Source organism: Anastrepha obliqua, chromosome 3, assembly GCF_027943255.1.
Source record: "Anastrepha obliqua isolate idAnaObli1 chromosome 3, idAnaObli1_1.0, whole genome shotgun sequence".
Taxonomy (NCBI): Eukaryota; Metazoa; Arthropoda; class Insecta; order Diptera; family Tephritidae; genus Anastrepha; species Anastrepha obliqua.
The window spans coordinates 28,964,293-28,987,369 of record NC_072894.1 but is presented as its reverse complement, the minus strand read 5'-3'; the positions used below and the strand labels follow the sequence as shown (position 1 = coordinate 28,987,369).

The 23,077-nt window shown below is 39.8% G+C and overlaps 1 protein-coding gene across 1 annotated transcript; it reads left to right on the top strand.

Annotated features, from left to right (window-relative positions):
* The first annotated feature begins 13,360 nt into the window (after positions 1 to 13,360).
* Positions 13,361 to 17,820, top strand: LOC129241902 (serine-rich adhesin for platelets-like). The gene is made up of 3 exons (XM_054878452.1): positions 13,361 to 13,453; positions 13,899 to 17,106; positions 17,597 to 17,820. Exons 2-3 carry the CDS (start codon positions 13,908 to 13,910, stop codon positions 17,818 to 17,820), a joined length of 3,423 nt encoding a protein of 1,140 aa, XP_054734427.1. The 5' UTR covers positions 13,361 to 13,453; positions 13,899 to 13,907.
* The last annotated feature ends 5,257 nt before the right edge of the window (positions 17,821 to 23,077 follow it).

Here is a 23,077-nt window from a genome sequence, read left to right as displayed (position 1 = left end):
AAAATGGCAAATATTATTGGAACTTGGGGATTTAATTTAAAGTACGGTTCGTCTGTTTAGGATATTTACGAATTTCATTATTATTTGGAATCTTCACAAATCTGAAGCTTCTGTTGAACTAGACAGTAAGCCATAGATAGAACCACTTGGCAATTGAAAGAGTATAGGCTGGGCGAATATGACGACTAGGCGAATCAGTTATTTTCACATGTAGCCCAGGGTGTCTGTTCTAGAACATCACATTTTTGCATAAAGGTAGGGCGTTCGCCTAACAACCCTAATAAACATGGCTCGATTGGTTTCCGCGCATCTGCATATATTTGGCGTGTATTGGACCAACTTCTATGCAGCGTTTCCCGATTTGAAATAGGAAGTTTCTGCTGCTATCCGGCATTGTCTAGATAAAGCGCAAGTACTTAGTGCTTAAGGAACTTGCGTGTTTCAGTTCTATAGATAGCAGAAGCACGACTAAATTTATTTTGAGTACAAAGTGATTTTTGATCAGGTGTATAATTGTAAGCTTCCTGTGTTATTACGAGTATTCCAATAATGACGCCCACGCAACCTTAAATAACTTATGCTTTGAAAACCAATCAAAAATTAAGATTATGGATTTTTCTACTAAAATTATATGCCGTGTAAATATTTTCTGTCAATAAATTATTAAATAATTAGAACATTTCACACATGTGAACTAGTCAGCTGCGCTATACAACCAGGCAAACAGTGGAGCGCATGCAGATTTTCATTACTAAAAACAAATTTTATTTTATGTTTTTCATTTATTTAGAAAATAGGTTAATCAAAAATAAAATTGGATGATTGGATGGCCTTTGTTATAAAGTTATTTGGGTTGTAAGTAACTTAAGCACACTTTAATTATAAGTACTCTTTATCAAAGCCGAGTTAAAGTTGCAGTTTACTTTAGTTAATTGTGTACTTTATCTTTGTCAAAGTCCAGTTGGAGTCACCTTTTACTTCTAAAGCCGACTACTGGTATAAGGTTAGAGTTGCCAAAAGCTGTTACTAATTCAGCAAAAAATCTATTAAAATTAAGTAAACAACAGTTTTCATGTTATGTTCGGGGATGTATCTTTTTTTATAAAAAACTGAAATGCCACAAGATGCTTAATTTTCAAAATCCATTTATAAAATTTCGATTTTTGGAGTTTTCTTTCTTCAAGAATTTATTTTCGCTTAAAATTTGCCTAAATGCTTACTAGCATTAAAACCACTACTGGTATAAAATTATTAACTTATATCTATAAACACTTGTGCTCACATATTTAAGTAACCTTGTCGTTTTAAAAATATATGGGTCTATACGACCTGAAGACGGTTCTTACCGCATTCGGTACAACGACAAGTGAGACACATTTCTCAGGGCTGCAAATGTAATCAGATACGTCAAAGCGCAAAGGATTATATGGTACGGTCACATTTTACGAATGAGCAACAATAGAGCCCTAAAAAGGTCTTCGAAACAAATCCACAAGGCAACAGAAGAAGAGGCCGGCCGAGAAAGCGATGGAGAGATGACATCGAAGGGTCTTTGAAGCTATGGCCATATATGATATCAAACGAAAAGCTGATGACCAAGTGACGTGAAGCAATGGTTCACCCCGAACTGTGATGCTATGATGATGATGTCGTTTTAAAATAATCGCAAGATTTTTCGGACTAAACTTTTTTCGTTATTTTTTATAAAAATATAGCTCATTATATAACAAAAGCCTTATAAATCAAAGGCTCAAGCTTTGTACAAAATTCACAAAAATGTAACAAATCTCACAAACTTGTCATAAAAATGTTCACCTCTCTACCAGATTCTGCAAAAATTTCTGGGTTTGCAGTTGCTTAGTCCGTCCAGCTTTAGCATGATCAAATATAAGTGAATGTAAAATTTTTAGAAATTTTTTCTTTTTTTTGCCTAAGATATTCCATGTTCGGAAGTTTTGTTATAAGAGAAAATGCTTAACACATCAGCTGAAAAAAATTGGAAAAAATCAAGAAAAATGTATTATGAGTCGTTTAAAACTTACAAATTGCACTAATATTGAATGCGCCATTAGACTACATACTCATAATTTTCCTAAAAATTTCTGAATAAAATGTTGAACATTTTGATATATATTTATATTTATTTTTTAGGTAATTACATTTTTGTGAATTCCATCCCAAGCTGGGCAGCTTGCCTTTAATTTATGGTGCAAGGTTTTCAGACAATGAATCATATTTAAAAAAAAAATTAAGGAGAATATATAGAAAAATATTCCGAAAATTGTACACAGGTAAACTGACTTAATTATGTGAGCACAAGTGTACATACACATACATGGATGCTATAAGCTTAAGATATAATCTTTCATTCACATATTCATCAACGACGATATTTTTCCTTCTAAATTTGCATCGTTACCAAATAGCACTTTATACTGAACTGACTGTTACAAAAGGTGCCTTCGAAGACGCCTTCGATTCGCCACTTCTCTGCTCGCTATGTTTGGCCTCTGCTCGCTTCAGCAGACTCGCCGCTAGGGAGTGAGTAAGGTCTGCTCATAAAACTGGTATAACTCACTATTTTCAATGCTGCCAACTCTCTTTTCTTATATTAAGCAAATCGAACACGCCCAACATGAAAAATAAGTTCATTTTTTCGGCTAAAATCCGCTTTTGTATTGACCTGTCTATCGCCGATGAATTTAATATTCAGAAATGTATTCGAAGCAATTCTATATTTTGTTTTTCTTTATCACAGAGTGGGGTTTTTCAAAAAGCTAGCGCTGTTGATAATCCACAAAAAGAGAAATGGCATACTACTTCGTTTCACTGTTTTCACACTTCTTTACATTGTATTTGTGCAACTCCCAAACCACTTAAACCACCACGGGCAACTTGTGGCCCCTTAAAGAAAATGTAGCCACTTCTAAAATAGCACCGCAAATTGTTGATAAATTTCGCTTTTTCATGTGCAACGCATGAATGAAGTTGACCTGAAAGCGTTTCACAATAATAACAACAATTACAATAAGAAAAACAAGAACAATTTTTCCCGAGAATTTCATTATATGGTTCTTCGATGCCACCACTCTCTTTTGTGTTCTAAATTCGACAGCATTCAATTCAAACAAAATTTTGCTTCACTTTTAGTTATTTATTTTTTCTGTTTTGCTACCATTTATTTACAGGCTTCATCGTGCGCTTGCATGGCGGCGAAAACTTGGTAAGCAACTGCTGAAGCACGCGTACATGCATATCCTTACACAGCAGTAGTTTTGGTCTCAGAATCGAGATCTGCCGGCGTTGCTAAGTCTGTTGCATAAGTTGAACTATGTAGGTTGTTATTTTGTTTTATTTTACTCATGCGCATAACGGTTGTGTGCAATAGCATAAAGGAATCAAGCTAGATATATAAAGGGTCATCAGATTGGAGGTACTTTTTCCAATAGGCTATTTTTGACAGATCGCGCGTGACTACTGCCAAACTAAATTGGTAATTTTTTTTCAGTATTCATAGGAATTTCATCATGGAAAGACTTACGCCACAACAACGTTTACAAACCATAAAATTGTATTAAGAAAATCGACGCTCTGTGAAAAGTGTTCGTCGCGCGCTCGGGGCATCTTATGGGGTTCTAGTTGTTCAGCGATAAGGCCCTTTTTTGACTAAAAAGCTATGTCAATAAGTAAAATTACCGTATTTGAGCTGAAGACCTAGTCGAAGACATTCATCCGTAAATCCATTGAACACAACTGCTTGATGCGGCCTGTGGGCTGGAGGAATTATCGGTCCATATTTCTTCAAACACAAGGCTGAGGCCAATGTAACAGTGAATGGCGAAATGGACTTTTTAAGGCTGAAAATTGAAGCGCGGTGAGCTCCACAATATTTGGTACCCACAAGACGGCGCTGCTTGCCATACATCCCGTGAAATAATGGATTTACTGCGTCGTTGTTTCGGTGAGCAATTTATCTCTTGTCCCGGACCAGCGGATTGGTCACACCTTTGGACTTTTATTTGTGGGGGTATGTAAAGACAAAATGCTTCGTAGATAAACGGATAAGCCAATTTCGATTGAGGCATTGAAAGCCAACATTAGTAAAGAGCATTTTGAGACACCGACCGAAGTATTCCAGCGAGTCGCGAGTCATTCAAAATTGGCTTTTACGGATGGCCGAATTACGGCGCAGTTGCCGGCAACTTTTAAAAAGGAACTTTAAAACATAAATGTCGTGAATGGTTCTACACAAAAATAATAAAGATTGCCCAAACAATTTGAATTTGCTTTGTTTTATTTCAATTTAAAATCCGATAATTCTAAACTGATCTCTTATTATATTGGGTAGTCGAAAAAGTCTTTTCGTATTTTGTCAATAGATGTCGTTGGAGTCATCTATCTCCAGTGCTACCAATCACATCTTGTCATATCATATGGTGTTAGAAAGGTGACATTTTAAGCTTCATTTAACCAAAAAAAAATTAAATTCGAAGAAGTTAAAAAAAAATGTATAGCTGTTCAAAAATGAGTGAAAATAATGAAGAAATTCGCTATATTTTGAAATTTTTGTATAAAAAAGGGAAGAATGCCACGCAAGCCACCAATGAAATTTGTGAAGTTTACGGAGACGATGCTGTATCAGTTCGTGTAGCACAACAATGGTTCGCTCGCTTCCGTTCGGGAAATTTCGATGTGAAAGATGCACCTCGCAACGGTCGGCCTATCGTTGAAAAAGTCGTTGAAATTATGGAAAAGATTGACCAGGACCGTCACATAAGCTGCCATGACATCGCCAAGGCACTAAACATTCATCATCAAACGGTTTTGAACCATTTAAAAAAGGCTGGTTACAAAAAGAATTTCGATGTATGGGTACCACATTAATTGTCTATGAAAAATTCAATGGACCGAATTAACATCTGCGATTCTTTGCTGAAACGAAATGAAATCGAACCATTTCTGAAGCGAATGGTAACGAAAAGTGGATCAAATAGGACAATAATGTGCGAAAAAGATCATGGTGCAAAAGTGGTGAAGCTCAACAAATGGTCGCAAAGCCAGGATTGACGCCTCGAAAGGTTATGCTGTGAGTTTGGTGGGATTGGAAAGGAATCATCCACTATGAGCCGCTCCAGCCTGCTCGAACGATTGATTCTACACTTTACTGTCAACAACTGATGAGATTGAAGCAAGCAATCGAAAAAAACGGCCAGAACTGATCAGCAGAAAGGGTGTCGTCTTCCATCAGGACAACGCTAGGGCACACACATCTTTGATGACTCGGCAAAAACTGGGACAGCTTGGCTGAGAAGTTTTGATGCACACACCATATAGCCCTGACCTTGCACCATCGGACATTTCGGTCAATGCACAACTCCCTTAATGGAGTAAAGTTGACTTCAAGAGAAGCCTGTGAAAATTACTTGTCGCAGTTTTTCGCCGAGAAACCACAAAAGTTTTACACTGATGGAATAATGTCTCTAGAAGAAAAATGGCAAAAGGTGGTCGACCAAAATGGTACATATTTGGTTTAATAAAGTTCATTACAAATATAAAAAAATGAATTGAAATTTGATTAGAAATACGAAAAGACTTTTTCGACTACCCAATATATATGTGTATATACCTCTATACATATAAGTATATGATCAGAATATTGAGAGGAGTTGATTTAGGCATTCTGCCCTTTCGTCTGTGCACACGATAACTCGGGCAAAAATTAATGGAGGTTGAATTAGTTTTAAAGGTGACACACAGATGGCGCTATTTATCACTTTATCGCGTTGGCAATACTGAATATATATTCATGACAAAGCCTCATCCCTAGGCTTTGTTTATCAGTATCTGTCATTTCGCTGAAGTATAAACAACGCAGTGTTTTCGTGCTCCGAGTATGTCAACTTTCGTGCCGTCGAAACGCAATTTGCGGGAAGCTTTGCTTTTCTGCTTCAATTTGAAAAAAAAATACAGCCCAAGCCCGTGAATTGCTGCAGGAGGCCTACCCAGACCATACTCCGTCGATTTCAACATGTGAGTACTGGTTTCGACGATTCACACCGAAGACAAGGAGCGTCTTGGCCAGCCCAAAAAGTTCGAGGACGCGGAATTGGGGGAATTGGTAAACGAGGACTCGTGCCAACCCCAAGAAGAGCTTGCTGAATCATTGGGCGTTGATAAATCGACCGTTTGCAAGCGTCTAAAAGCGATGGGAATGATCCAAAAGCAAGAACATTGGGTGATACGAGTTGAAGCTGCGCGACGTCGAACGGCGATTTTTTACGTGCGAATTGCTGATCGAGCGACAAAATCGGAAGGGTTTTTTGCATCGGGTGGTGACTGGCGACGAAAAATGGATCCACTACGATAACCCAAAACGCAAAAAATCATGGGGTTTGCCCGGCCACGCATCAACGTCGACGGCCAAGCAGAATATTCACGGCAAGAAAATCATGCTCTGCATTTGGTGGGATCAGGTCGGCGTCGTATATTTTGAGCTGCTCCAACCGGGCGAAACAATCACGGGGGATCGTTACCGACTGCAATTGATGCGTTTAAGCCGGGCATTGAAAGAAAAACGGCCGGAAACGGTAAAAAGGCACGACAAGGTTATTTTGCAACATGACAACGCTCGGCCGCATGTTGCTCAACCTGTCAAAAAATACCTTGGAACGCTTGGCTGGGAAGTGTTACCCCACCCGCCGTATAGTCCAGACATAGCTCCCTCCGATTATCATTTGTTCCGGCATATGAGTCTCGATTTGGCGGACCAGCGGTTCTCCTCGTACGAGGCTACCAAAATATGGGTTGAGTCATGGATAGCCAAGCAGCGGCCAGAATTTTGGAGAAACGGCATCCGGAAATTGCCCGAAAGATGGGCGAAAGTTGTAGCTAGCGATGGCCAATACTTCGAATAAAATATTTTGTACCGTTTTTTCACAATAAAGCCCCAAATCTTCGAAAAAACCTTTAAAACTAACTCAACCTCCCAATAATTCAACCTCCAATATTTTTCAAGGAAACAAATCATTATTAATTCAAACTAGTTTAGTATTGGAAATGAGAGAAATTTGCTGAATAACGACGTCCACCTGACGTATAACGGTAAAGCAATAATCTCTGTTATAAGTGGTAAAAAAGTGACTCAAGTTTGGTTCAATTGATGGGCCTAAAAAAAGAAATACGACGCAAGTAAATCTTTAAGAAATAGGATGTGACACGCCCACTTTTAGGTAAGTGCTATACCTCGATAAGGGCTTCATAAAACTCGCACAAACTTGGTACAGCTCATTTAGATCCAACATAAATTTTATTGAGATATAAAAATGCCACGCCCACTTTTTATGTGTTAATATTGCAAGCTGAAACTCTACCATTTCCGTTGCCTTTGTTTGAATAGCGAAAATTAATAGCCAGCCCAAATTAAAATTTATTAAAACGTGCGCGGGTATTTCAAGTTCGGTCAGGACCGAATTTAGCACTTCCTTAGTTGTTGTTGTTTTTTTAAGCTTTTATTTTTATGTACATACATGCACATATACATATGTATGTATGTACAGACGCAGCACATCTTGTAGGGCAAGATTTTCTTCATTTTTCTTTCTGTTCCTCAGCACCCACACAAGAGGAGCTAATGCTATTGTTGGTGTATTTACCAAGTTTGCTACACAATAAAGTTGCACAAATGTCCGCTGGCAATAGGTACTTTTTTCACTTTTCTGCAATTTTTGAGTGGGGAAACTGGTTGCACATACTCGTGTGTACGTAGTTAGTCTAGAAAAAGGTGTCTTTGTGCGCTGGTTAATATAAATGTGGTGCTCTTGTTGTTGCTATTATTTGTATTTAGGTGTGGGTTGTTTGTACACAATGCGGTATAATATAGCTGGGTCACGCTAAACATGACTGGTTTGGTCGCCGGTTGTTAGTCAACATCTCTCACTAGTCGGCCACTTGACACTCACTCACTCGGAAGCTTGTGGACGCTAGCCACTGTGCGCCGAATATTAATCAAAAAGCAGGATACGCAGCTTGCTTATTCTTGCGCTTTTGCGTTCCTTATTATATTTGCTTCACATAATTTACACCAATTTCCACACTCTTTGGCGCATCTAATTCTTTCGCTCCCTCTCTCTTTCTCCCGCCCGCTCTCTCTTGCCCTCTTCACTGTCATTTAAATTTAAGCAACGCTTTTGGGTTTTGTTGCTGCACTGTTGATTTTCTTGATTTCGTTAGCATTGTTGCTATTGCTGTTGTTGCAGATGCGGCAGCTCAACTCCGCTGCATGTAGCACAGTTTCCTTTGCGTTTGCAATCGTTACAGCATTTATTATGTTTGCTCCTCTATGTTTTTGTTGTAAATGTTATTTCTGTTGTTCGGGCGATTATTGTTGGTGTCGAGCTGTTTATTTTTTGTGTCCTTTCTTTTTACATCCTACATGCAACGCTTCAAAAACTTTGTTAAATGTTGAATGCTCTCTTTTTGCTTTTATTGCTGTTGCCACTATGACTAGTGCTTTTGTTATTGCTAATATTGCCGTTACACCTACCCTATTTTCCCCATTTTTCTCGTTTTTCCTTACTTCACTGCAGATTACATTTTCGAGTTTACACAACAACACTTGGTGAATACAATTTTATTTTGCTACATGCCATTTGGCTCCTCCATTTAAAACAATTTCTTGAAGGCAAAAAAAAAACTACGAATTTGTCGAAAGTGTTTCGCTTGCAATTGTTGTGGTTGTAATAACTGTTGCATTGTTCCTTTGTTCAACAGCTGTGGGTGGAACACAAGAAAAAAGTTTTCTCTTTTTTCCTATGTCCAATAAGATAAGTAAAAAATGCTCAAAATTTTAGAACAAAAGTTGATTAGAACTCCTCGAAATAATGACATCCAAGGCTCGCAAGATGTTCCTAAATAAGAGTCAAGCAAACTTCTTAACTTCTTAATAAAATGATGTTTTTTTTTTGAGAGAAAAGGAAGAAAGATTACTCTCTAGTGTAAAGTTACGCTTTATACTTGTATGTATTTGTGTATATGGAAATGTTGGGAATATCACAATGGATCGGAAACGGTGTAAGTGCGTTGGTCTAGCGACCGACTACCTAAATACCCGGAAAAATGAAAAAGTAAAGAATAAAGGGTTTTCCAATAACAGGTGCATTTTTCTTTGAATATGAAAATAACACCTCTGTTTGGAAAACCCTTTATATATTTTCTAAAAGAAAAAGCCTTTCAAGAAGTGTTTCCGTAAGATACCAGAGGGCTCCACCGCCGGCCAAAACTTCACACCAAGTTTCACCGCTCTAAATTCCAAACTTTGCCTTGTTTACGAGGTCATTTAACTAGAAGTGAACTTCATTGATGAAAATGATTTCCTTCACAAAGTCAGGGTCTGCCCATAGTTGCTCTAGAGCCTAATCAGCGAATGTAGGACATAGTCTGTCATCCAGATCTCGATACAGATCTCGCCAAAATTTACGACAAATGACCACATTTTTGCGCACAACATGGAAAGGACTGTCGTACACTTTCCTTAACGGCAACAAATGTCTTGCTTTTCCCTATATTTTCCATATACATAAGCATTTTTTTAACGACCGCCGATCCGGTTACCGCAAATGTATGGTAGGTAGGTAGGTGAAATGGTTGAAGTGCCGGTAGTAGCACTAAAGCGCAGTTTTGATACCATTATGAGATCTCCAACAGGCAGATATCTACAGCCAAACAGAAGATATGGAGCTCCATCTTTTCTGCGCTTTCCTGAGAAAAAATTTGTGCACTTCCCCTTTAATAACTGTCAGAGGGATGCCGATGACCGGGTAAAAGGTCTTTGAGGCCAATACAGTCCCCTTCCTGGCAAGCTCATCAGTAATTTCATTTCCCTCTAGGTTCCTGTGTCCTGAAACCCAGTTCAAAGAAATGTTACCTGCACACCCAAAATATTTGATATCCTCCTTACAGGAGTTTACTAATTTCGTTTTGCACCATGGCGTCGTCAGAGCCTTAATCGCGGCTTGACTATCGGGAGAAAATGTTAATATCTTCCCCGATTCCATCTCGAAACCGTCAGTGAAGTTAGAAGTGCAAGCTTCGGTGCAGATTTTCCCCTGGATCCGACGAAAATTGCGATGAAATTGTGAAAACCGTGCAGTGGGAATGCCATGTAAGCTTTTATTTTATTGCCTAGGAAGTAAAGAGCCATTTGAATAAAGCTGATTTCAAGTAAAAGTTCGATGTTTGAGGAAAACAGAAATTGGCATAACAGAAACATTAGAACCTATTTTTATATACGTAGTTGGTTATTTGCTTAAACGTAACGAAGTCGACCCATTTTTTGAAGTATACAAAAACTTGCGCGAAACCCGAAAAGGATGGGAGTCAAATCGCGATAAGGTACTCCAAAGGATCGCCATCTTTTTGGGAGGCGTCATCGCTCTTTCAAGTCGACTAATTTTTAAAGCCCACCCAAATGATCGTCAGACCAGGTAAAGAGGTCAATAAAAACTTGTTCTGTGCTTAATGGTATTGGATGAATTATTCCTCCATGAGCTTCTCCTATCTGGCCCATCAATCAATTCGGTGCTCTACTGTTAACAGCAGATCAGAATAAAGTAATCGATCGAGCAGAAGCCGTTAGAGTTGGCGAGTGGTGTTCTATCACACAGCTTTAACGACGTGACAATAGCTTCGAAAATTGGAAAATTTTCTTATTGGCACAAAACGGGCTTCAGGAAAGATTTAACAGAATAGAACTTCTTCAACTACAGATCTATAAAATTGCCTTGAAAAAACAAAAACACAATTTATTACACAAAATGGCACTTATTTGATCTAATTGGATAATCCAAATAAAGTGTATTTTTTCGGCGAAAACCTGGTGTGTGTGAAGGAAAAGGCAAAAAGGCAAGAGAAAATGCTCTATTCTCAGAAATGGGCAGTTTACTAAGGCTCTTGATATTCGATTAATCGCATATTCGAACTACTCAAGCTATGCTCCCACGGCACGAAATTGGCTCTCCTATTCGTAATTCGCTCTCTCATTCGCAATTCATTTCCCAATTACCCTTAGAATTATTTAGTTCGTCATACAACATTTTGAACGCGATTTACCTAATTTTCAAGTGATTCAATTTAAATTACGTTGAGAATTTCGAACGAATTGCTGCCTTCTCTAATTTGTATCGACAATTTATGGAGATTAGTTGTCAAGCCAGAATAAAAGTAAATAAACGAAGATAAACGAAAACAATAAACAAAAGTTGAATAATAATCAGAAAAAATTATTTTAAAGCAATGAAAAGAAAAAAAAAATCGTTAAAAAAATGATTACGGCGAGTGAAGTGGAGGAGTTGAAATTGTATTCAAAAGAACTGTTACACCTCCTTGAACAACAGTTCCAGCTTTCCAGCTAGACAAATGTAAGTTCTTTCAAAAGTTTATATGACTAATGAAGACGTGCGAGAAGTTTAGAGAGTTTGAGGAGGCATTATGAATCCAGTCGTCTTTCACACTTTGGTTTTTCCTCACGTCAATTATTTTCTCCAGCCCTCAAGCACGATGAGCTGTACTATACTCGTATGAATGAGTGTTTGGTAGAGTGATTTTGGGTTTTGGATACGCCCTAAACTCAATACTACTGTGGGCAAAAAGTAAGGTGAATTTATTTGTCAAACTTCGCGGGATTAAAACTTCGCTCTAGTAATTTTTTTTATGAGTTGGCAGCACTGTTAATAACATCTGGGCCAACTTTCATGTGAATGTCATTATCAGTAATATATTTACGCTTGTACTTACCAAACGACCAAGAGTGCATTTTTCGATTTTTACAATGTCTGATTTGATTGAGCAGAGAAGTGCCATCAAATTTTGTTTGCGGAATGAAATTTCGGCTCCGGTAACGTTTAGCATGTTGCAGAAGGCATTTGGTGATTCGACCATGTCGCAGAAAAATGTTTATAAGTGGTAAAAAGACTTCAAAGAGAGTCGAGAACGTGTTGATGACTTGGAGCGCTCCGGACGACCATCGACGTCAACAGATTACCAACACGTCAATAAAGTGAAGGAGTTAGTGCTCTAAAATCGTCGGTTGACTGTTAAAGACCTTACTGATTGATCGGAATATCAGAAGGATCTGTGAAAACCATTTTGAAAGACCATTTGGGCCTACGAAAAGTCAAATCTCGTTTGTTACCGAAAACTCTCAATTTCTTAGAAAAAAGTCGTCGCGTTGATGTGTGTGAAACAATGATTTCAGACTATCAGGACAAGCTCAAATGCATCATTACGGGAGATGGACTTGGATTTATGCTTACGACCCTGAAACAACCGACCAATCAAGCGAAAAGAGCACGTCAAAGTCGTTCAAAAATAAAGGTCATGATGACAGTGTTTTTCGATTTTCGTGGTGTGGTGCACTATGAATTCCTTCCACCTGACCAAACTGTTAATAAGGAATATTATTTGAGCGTTATGCGTCATTTGCGTGATGGAATTCGTCTAAAAAGACCAGAATTATGGGCCAACAACTCTTGGTTTTTGCATCACGATAATGCACCGTCTCACACTGCACTCGTTCTTCGTGACCATTTCGCCAAAAATTCCACGCATATCGTTCCGCAATCACCGTATTCGCCTGATTTGGCTCCGTGTGACTTCTGGCTATTCCCAAAACTCAAGAGACCACTCCGGGGAACGCGTTTCGAGTCGATTGAGGAGATAAAAGCTGAATCGAAGAAGGTGCTGATGGCTACACCGGAAATGGACTATTTGGCATGTTTCAGGGATTGGAAAAATCGTTAGCATAAGTGTATTTCATCGAGAGGGGATTATTTTGAAGGGGATGAAATTGATTTACAAGAATAAATAAAGATTTTTCATTTTACAACCAAATGCACCTTACTTTTTGCCCACAGTAGTACAATCTACTAAATAGGTTACTCAGAGTATTCAGCCTAAGCTTTTTCTTATTATCAGCCAATTCGTTATTAAAAATAATATTTGTCCTACTACAATCATTTGCATTTACGTTCAATATCAAGCAGGGAAGCGAATTGAGACGTAGCTTGCTTTGTACTTCCGTGTGTTGATAATTTCACACTGACTGCAGAACAAAAACAACATATTAAGAATGCGCTAAAGGCGAAGGGCCAATGTAAATGTTGGCAGCAATGGAAAAATTATATCTTTAACTAGATACAGACATACTTACGTACACACGGACGCATAATAACTGGCCAGCAACTACTTTGTTGCAAGTTCAATTCCCTAGTCTAATAGAAAATCTGTAATCATCTAAAATGTATTTTAAGTTACCTTCTCAACTTTCATTGAAATAATTTTTTTCTGTATTTCATTTTATTTTCAGTTCGCTGCGATTGCTTATGATCTACTTCAATGCAACGACTCGGTGAAAAATTGCAGGAGCTATTCAAATTGAGATTATGTGCGCAAAACAAAGGTAAGCTACAGCAAAGTACACCTCACAAGACACCAACTACAAAGTGGGCACGAGAAATTGGCTGCTGCCACAACGCAGCAAAGGCAACTGAACTGTTAATGTTTTACATTTACAGCAAAGGTAGCGGAGAGTATATTTACATGTCTGGCAAGGCAGGTCAGTGGCAAATCCCCAGGCGTTCAGCGGCGTAAACAGCTACAAAATTCCATTTGCCACTTTGGCTGCTGCCTTTTCACGTACAACACCTTTGACACGTACGAAATTGCATGCAAGGCCCCACCAACTACTGTATGGTAAATAAGTACGAATGTACTTATATTCTATAAATTAATGCCAGCGAAATACCTTTCTACCAATCTTAAAGCCTCTTGCACCGCACCCTTAATAAGGCAATCACCAATCCTCAATATTCCACTTTCATTTTTTTTACTCTCTTATTTTGCAGCATTCGCCGATGTACGACAAATCAAAGAAAAGCTGGAGTCAACGGCTCAAGATTACGAAAACCACAGAGAGCAACAACACAATATCGACTACAGCAAGTAATTGCACTGAGTCCAGTGCAACGGTGACATCCACAAAACAGATACACAACACCGTCGCAGCTGCTGTAGCAACAACAAGACAAACAACAGTAAATACAAAACGAACGCAAGATTCCGCATATAAAGCAAATAATTTTGGCCGCAGCCAAGCCCAGCATTACAACACAGTTACAGCAATGCATTTACCAACACTGCAACTAAGCGATTATCATATTGGCAATGGCGGTGGCGGTGGCGGTGGTGGTGGTGGTGGCAATGGCAATGGCGGCTATGAGTATTTGCCAAGTGCTCTTTCACGTTCCATGAAATACGCAGAGCCATGGATCTATGGCACCGTACGCGGCATACCCGCGCGCCCCTCATACCATCACTTTATGCCACAGGCCCCATCATCGCCGGGCAATTATATGCAACCACTGGCTGTGGTTATATGTTCGTGCTCCGAATATCTAAATGGCGCCAAACGCGACGTAAAGAAGGCGAGCGTGTGTAAAAAGTGCAAAGGGTCACGCTTGCCCTTAACACCCATCGGCGGTACTATGCGCTTGCCAACCGGCGGTATGTTGGCCATGTCCAAATTGCGCAGCAGCGGCTCCGCGACCGTACGCGTGGTTAGCACTTCGAAAAAGGCGCGTCCCACTATACTCGATCCGCAAAAGGATCCATATGATTTAATGCGACGTACGCGGCTGCTATCGCCCGAGCCGGGTGTCGCCGGTGGCGGCAGCATTAGTAGCAGCCGTGATACGGGCAACAATACTCGAGAAAAGGATAAATCGCGTGGACGTGGCAAAAGTGAAAGTCCAGTACGCGGACGTAGTCGTAAACGTGGTCAATTTCCTACACCGAGCAAAAAGCAGAATAGTGGAAGTGGGGCAGTTGTGGAAGAGCCCGACTGTTGGCTGGTAGAGAGCAGTGATACGTTGCTAAATGCAACCGGCGCCATTACAAGCTCAATCGGAGGCGAGGGAAACGCCACACGTCGCTCCATACTACGCTGCAATGTAAATCCTTATGACCTGATCTCACTAAACCAAGCCCCTTCTAACCTGAATAGCGGAACTGCTGCTACTCCATCAACAATACGCAGTAAACTGTCTACTCCAACCTCCAACAATTCCTCCTCCTCAAGCTCTCAGAATGAGTTTATGCCACCAAATGATGACTTTAATGTAGCTGATGCGGCGCTTATGGAAGAAGCGCCACCCTTTGCCTTCAACATACCAGTCGGCAGCACACGCATAAACGCCACCAGCAATAATGAAGCAGCGCAATCGATAAAAGCCACCACCACAAAGGCAGAAAATAAAGCAACGGTGTTGCGACGTGAGAATCGCACAGCTGGCACTGCAAATGCTAATGTAAATATTAGTGAAGAAGACGCCAGTAGCTCACATGATGAGGAAATACTTGGCAAACGTAGCTATGGCAATGTGCAAGCAATAGCTGGGCAGCGTATTAGCTTAGGTGGCAGCAAATCGACGACTAAATCATTAATCAAACAAAACGAGGATGGACGCAGCTACGAGAGCATAAAAGTTGCGGAAACGACGAAAAAATCAGCAAGCAGCAATAGTAAGCAAGTAAAACACCTCAATTCTTCATCTGTGTCACTTTCATCACAGCCAAAGCGACCAATGCGTATACGAAAGTCTGATTCGAGTGAAAGTGTTGAAAGTGAAGCAGAACACACTTTGTCCAATAGTGCTGGCAGTAAATCTGCACCAACTGCGCTGGATGGTGAACGAATGATGCTATTAACGGCCACGCCCACGCAGCACATCAAATCCATACTCAAACGTCCAACATCCACAACAGCCGAGAGTGCTGCGGCAATAGTTAGTGCTAAAGATCAGCAAACGGGATTGACGGGTAGCGCCGGCACAGATAGTGCTAAAGTAATGACACCTTCTAATCAACGGCGCATAAATTTAATGCACATGGACACCACAATCTCGCCCCCACCAACTGCCAAATCGCAATTTTACATTCCACTTCCACAGGCAAGAAAAAAGGTTCAATTTCGCGTTGAGGAACGCATCGTACATGCGCTCGAAAGTGATACGACGAGTAGTGATGAGGCCAATGAAGCGGCAGAAATGCAAGAGCATTTGTTTGATGAAGAAGATGGCATCTCTACGGACGATGCCAACCTGCAGGCACTCAAATCGACAACCAATTACGAGTATTACAATCGAAAACGCGAACAACAGCGCCTAGAAAATGCATTCGAAACCGCAACAGCTGAGTCAAAACCAAACGCAAAAACACATCCCATCGGCCCATCGACGCATTTGTCACTGGCACTGCCGACACAGGATGCCTTGTTGGCGGAATTGCAGAAATATTCCGATTTTGTGTCGCAGGTGATTGCTCAAGCAAGCAGCAGCAGCAGCAACAGCAACAAAAAAGCCGTCAATGATTATGATGGTTATAATGTTGATGGTGCAGCCGTTGAGATGCACACAGAAGGCGGCAATGCAACAAATTCTTTATATTACGAGGATATAAGTCCCATAACTATTGGCGAGAGCAGCAACAAAAATGGCAGCACAAATAGTGCGAGCAGCAGCTTAAGCAGTAATAAAATCAACACTTGCAGCAGTCAGCAGCAACATTGTGGCAACGGCGACGACAACGACAACGACGACGACGACAAAATTATGTCACTTGGCGCTGCGCAAATGTTGCTTACTCCACAAAATTCCAAAAGATCGACACATTCATCAGCAATAATAAAGGCGGCAATGGCGGTGACGTCATCATCGACATCATTACTGCCAACAATAGCCACTAACGTTCAATCACTTGCCACCACCACCACAACCACAACGGAAGCAGATGGGTCCATGTCACATGTCATTCGCTGCAACAAGAACGATGATTATGATGATGACGATGATGGGCAATCAGACGCCATCAAGAAGAACAACGAGAACACCAACAAAAACAAAGACAGCCGCAATACCGTCGGCATGGAGAGCAGCGACGAGGATGTATACGAGGATGCGAACGACGATAACAGCTATACCACCACGTTAGAACACTCAGTAGCTTTTAATACAAACGCTGTCCCTCCTGCTGATGATTCTCTGAAAGTGAAGCTCGGTGAGTTCATTTATTTTTATGTTCGCCGCTTTGTTAGCTTTTAATTATAGATATAAAGTTTGCCATCAGCAGCCCGTCCCACTGTAGGTACGCCAACTGACTAAACCTGCTTGCATTTTGGTGGGCTTATAAAAAAAGAAGCACTGAATGGCCTCGTGTGTTGTGGCGTGCCGCGAACTGAATATTGCGCACAGCAGCGGAAGTGAACAATATGTGTGATTTAGTAACAGAAGCCGTTTTATGCCTGTTTTTTTTTTATATTTTTATTATGAGTGAGGTTGACGACATTGCGCCGCTAAGCTTTCGGTTGTTTGAGAGTGATAGTACAACTTCAAAGAGATTCTCTATGATAGATCTGCATGCATGCTGAAAAGATATCACTAAGCAGCAGTGACTACGGTAAACAGGAAAAAATTTTATTGCTTCAAGCTACTGTGTGTGAGGATTTTACTTTACATTCTTTCTTTTTTTTACTGATTACCACTTCAAGGTAATTTCAAATATTTGAAGGCGGAAGCTCAAAGCGCCACTACTTATCAAAGGGAGAACACTCATATTTCACAAGAAAATATCTTTGATATCAAAGCTAATACTACATATCAACCCCTCGAACTCAAGAAGCATACAATTTGGTATGAAATTTTACTATGCAATAAAAGTCAAAGTGAGATGCTGATGGGTGGTAATCAATGTGCAGCAATCAGTTTAGGATAGCTATGTTTAAACGCCCTTACCTTTATTTCGAACTGCACAAGCCTCCACATCTAAATATATTTTTAGGCCATTGTGTCACCATTCTATAGATGGTTGGTTGGTTAAAGTGGTGATTCATCTAGAATCCAACTAGCGCTTCCACACCATTTTGTTGCCACATCCTCGTTACCAACTTGTTTACCAATTATTTACGGCATGACTATATTCAGTCTGTGCGTTTAAGAACCTTATAAGGTTTTTTACATCTAAGCCAGACAGTTGTTCGAGACCCGAACAGCGGTTGCCCAGGGTTAGCATTCTGTCCTTCCGTAGGGCAGGGCATTCACAGAGGAAGTGGAAGATTGCTTCCTTTTTCTCCGGTTGTTTACAACTGTGACAGTGTGTGTTGTGAGGGATGCCCATTTTGGCTGCTTATTCTCCGACAGACCAAAAGCCAGTTATGACTTTCGTTAGTCTCCAAGCGTCCAGCCGTTTCATGTTTAACAATGTTGACGATTATTTGAGTTTATAGGTGGGCCATAACGTTTGCTAATTTTGCATTTCCTTTGATTTCTCCAATCCTCTACAATCCATGTTTCGGAGGTATTTTAGGGAAATTGTACTCTGCACCTACTACACTGGTGTGCATACCGATTCTGCAAAGGCGTTATTCATGGTAGATCCCCTCTTGCTTACCTTCAATATTCCTTCTCGTTACCTTCAATATTCCAATGTCCCGGACCCAGATGGACCCAGATTAAGGTAACTTTATGATTTTCACTCAAGGGGGAAAGGCTATTCCTACTTTGTTCCACCACCATAGCGGTTATTGTAGCTGAATCCAGTGCCTGGACTGCCGCTTGGCTATCTGAAAGAATAGCGATGTTGCCCTTAAAAGAGAAATCTGCGATTAGTAGCCTACAAGCCTCCCCAATTGCCAGTACTTCCGCCTAAAAGACACTGCAGGCATTAGGGAGACGCACAGATTTTTCAATTTTAAGTCTTTGAGAATATATACCAGCTCCAACTCCACAATCCATTTTAGAGCCGTCTGTGTAGACTGTAGTGTCGGAGTTGTATAGTGAGAATCCCTTATTTCATTTCTCCTTAGATGGAGAGAGAGCGGCAAAATTTCTCTTGAATGTTACCGTCGGGACGATGTAGTCAGTCCTTACCGAGGTTAACTGAGTTTGTCCCATTAGTAGACTGGCATGACCATACGTTTTTTCTTTCCAGCGACCCGCTTCATTTAGCATAAATGCACTCATGGTTGCCATCTTCTTAATGTGTAGGTCATTGGAATAACGTGTGTCAGTGCGTTCAGGGCCTCCCTAGGACATGATCTGATTGCACCGATCGTTATTGCCCAGGCTGATCTTTGTATTCCGCCGAGTAGTTTAATGTTGTATTCTCTCTCTAGAGCTTTTCACCAAACCACCGAGACATACTTTAAAATTGTTCGTATAACCGCCTTGTACAACCACGTATACCACAACCAAGCATACGTTTACAGGCATATAAAGCAATTTCCGCTTTCCTTACCCGTTCTTCGACGTTAAATTTCCAGCTAAGTTTGGAGTCCAAAATTACCCCTAAGTACATTGCACTGGGTAAAAGTGAGTTTGTCCGTTAATATTTGGTAGGGTAAAAGTTGGTACCTTCTATCTGGCCGTAAATAGGGCACGAGTTATGTTTTACGCGCATTTAAGCTTAGGCCACAGTCTCTAGTCCAAGAGTTAAGCTCACCTAGCGCCCTTTGAATGATCCCACTGATCGTATTGGGACACAGTCCCGATGCCATTAACACCACATCATCAGCGTACGCAATCACTTTTACCCCACCTCCATTAAGTTTTATTAAAATTTTGCTAATCGCACATACCCAGTGAAGTGGAGACAGTACTTCTCTCTGTAGAGTACGCTTATGGACTCTCTTGGTTATGTTGATATTACCCATATTAGCTCTAATGATCCTGGTTTCTAGCATAGAGATTATCCAATTGCTGATACGATTTCTATAGAACTGATATTGAAATTATTCAGAAGCAATGCGCTAAATATGTACATATGCGCTTATCGTGAAATAAATATAAACTAAATCGAGGTTATATCTGTGCATATGGAATCGGCTATCTCGAATGAAACGCAATTTAGAAGTCCACTTGAGAGACCACTTTTTACGGCAGCTTAGACCTAATATGTTCGCAATTCTATAGTATTGATCCAAGGCTTCACAGATCACCGTAGAAGATAACTCATACCGCGCAAAAATCAAAACTACTTAATTGTTTAGGGTAAACCTTTTTTTTATTTTTCAATTTGATCTCCTTTTAGGTTTATATATTTCGTCCAACGCTGTTCTAGTTCTTTGATCCCTTCTGAATAAAGGATTTGTCCACGACGCAAAATAATCATTCGTTTCTGCAATCACCTCCTCGTTTGAATAAAATCTTTTTCCCGCAAGCCATTTCTTCCGATTTAGGGAACAAATAATAGTTCGAGGGATGCAAGGGAGCCAAGTCTGGAGTAAAATGAGCTGGAATTCTCTATCTATTAATTGTGTAATCACAACCGCTGAGGCGTTGTCGTGCATTTTCGAAAATCACTCAACTTCTTCGATTCAAACGAATAAATAATAAAAAAAAAAAACATTTTTTCTTTTGCATGGCGGTGGGATTAATTTACAATTCATAATTATTCATGCATTTTGCCTGATTCCTTAAATGGCGAGGACTAGGAAAATTTGTTACGGAATAAATTACTTGAATTAGCGAAAAAGAAGTAGCGTTAGTTGCGCTTTATGAGTATCATTCTGAAACTAAAGAGGGGCTTCCGTGAAAAAAATATACTGACGATGATGAAATGAAGCCAGCCATTTCTGCTTGAAGGTCTTTAAAACATTTTAATTTTATGGCATAAACGAGCTCTATGGAATTTGATAATGTAATAATAAATTTATAGGATGATCGAAAGAGTAAGTAAATACTAGGCCCCTTCAATTCGCCACTTCTCTGCTCGCTATCTCCGAACTCTGCTCACTTGACGAAAAATTTTCATATGAAAGCAACAACAAAGTTATCGAGTAAGATTCGGCGCAAACTTTTACAATGATCCTCGTACCTAATAATAGCAAAATCATTAATCCTCAATATCTTCTGTAAATTCAAAATGTGCTGAAATGTGCACTGATGCATAAATATTGGGGTCATTATGTGATTTTACGCATATTTGACACCAGGTAGTCCACACTATTCATAGCCAACAATCAAACTATTCATCATCCTCCCAACAAGGTGTTCTACGACTGCCTTGGCGGAGTGTCAACAGCGTCGACTTAACTGTGGCAAAAATCAAATAGTTTCAAAAGTTTTCAATGCTGCACTTATACCTTTATGGCAAGCAAAGCACCAAATTACCGAAAACAAAGGAACAACATTCCGGCTTCTACCTCATGCATGTAGGTGTATGTGCATACAAGCATACATATACATACATACATATACATATGTATGCATGGACGTGAGTGCGTTGATGATTCATGCCTTGCGCGCACACACATATAAATGCCTATTGCGCTAATCGCTCAACTAACTGTGCATGGAGGTGCCACATTGCGCCGCATTGTATTTTCCCATACACTACATTATACTAGTGGAGCAGGAGCATAATAGCATTATCACACTCACAAAGGCGAGCCAATGTACACATCAGAGAAAGCACTGTGGCATGCTCTAAGACGTAATATACGCAATCGCATCATACGGGCGCAGGGCATGCGCTGCATATATTTATATATGTATGTAAGGATTGGTATGCGTGTGTGTATTTTGGTGGCAAGCTAGGCATGCCCACTGGTTGCATATGCACGGCTGGGCCATAGCCGTTTTCTTTGAAAGTGGTGTAAGTGTATTTTATTTTAAATGAAGATATTTAAGGCCTTGCCTTTGAATAATTTGAAAAATATGGATATGTTATAATAAATTAGTTATGTATTTTTTAAACTCGCCATTCTTGGGAGACTGAACTAAGCCACGTTTAAACCAATTTCAAGCATATGTTATTTAGAGTGCACATATCGTTGTAGGCTATTACGAGGGCGGCTCAATAAATATTCGTATTAGATATGAAGACACCATTTTTTTTAATTTTTTTTCTATTAATCAACATAGTCCCCTTTTAGAAAGATACACTTCTCCAAACGCTGCGGTCATTTATTCCACCCCTCCAAAAATAGGATTTCCGAACGTTACTGCTCTTTTCCCATCTCAGCGAAAATCACGAAATACACCTCATTCGAATAGCTGCCAAATCCATCAATCAGCCTGAAATTTGTTTAACCGTCGCTTGATAGATGGCAGCAGTCGATGCTTACACCAATGTCCTTCAGGGTAGACCTCAAAGTCATCAAACACGGGTACTTATTGAACCTGTTGGACTTTATATTCTAAAATAAGCGGCGAAACTCCGAAATTTCGGGAAAATATAAAATTTGTTGTGTGATTTACAGTGTTGGCACACACACAAAAATGCACTTAAAAATTATTTAGTACGAATTTGAACTAAATAGTAGTATGACTTTGAAGAAAGTAGACTCACACCATTCACAAAGTAATTATATTTGTAACCTCATTAAGTATGAAAATTTATAATGACAAAATCAATGAAAATTTTAATCGATTTTTTGTTTTTTTGAAAAAGTTTATATTATAAATAAAATTCCACAGTAAATTGTATTAGTTTTCATCATTAATTAATTTTTATGAAAATGAACTTACATCACTTTCAAAGAAAACGGCCCATTTGTTAGTGCCAATGGAGTTTCTTGCCTTATTGCATTTGTATTGGAATTTTCGTCATGCTGGCATTGCTGGCTTACCAGGCATGCATACATACCTACATACCCACATCTGTGCATACCAAGCGCTTCAAATAGTACGCCACGCTCAAGTGACATAGCGGAATATAAATACATACATATGTACGTAGAAGCTTGTACATATTTAACTGGAATGGCTGCAACTGGCTTGTTGATTTGTGAGCCCTTGCCGTATTCCTAATTGCGTGGGTTGCAATGCGCTATCTGCTCCTATCTGAAGTGTTGGAGACAATTGAAAGAAAAGTGTTGGTCCCTATTTCCTAGCTTTTCATACTGGTAATTTAATTAAATTAAAAAGTTGGTCTCACGAACGCAGCAGCCACTTCATAAGCTTTGAGCAGACGGAGTCACTTATGCCATGCGCGTTGGCGTTATTTGTTACACAAGCCACCTACTAATATA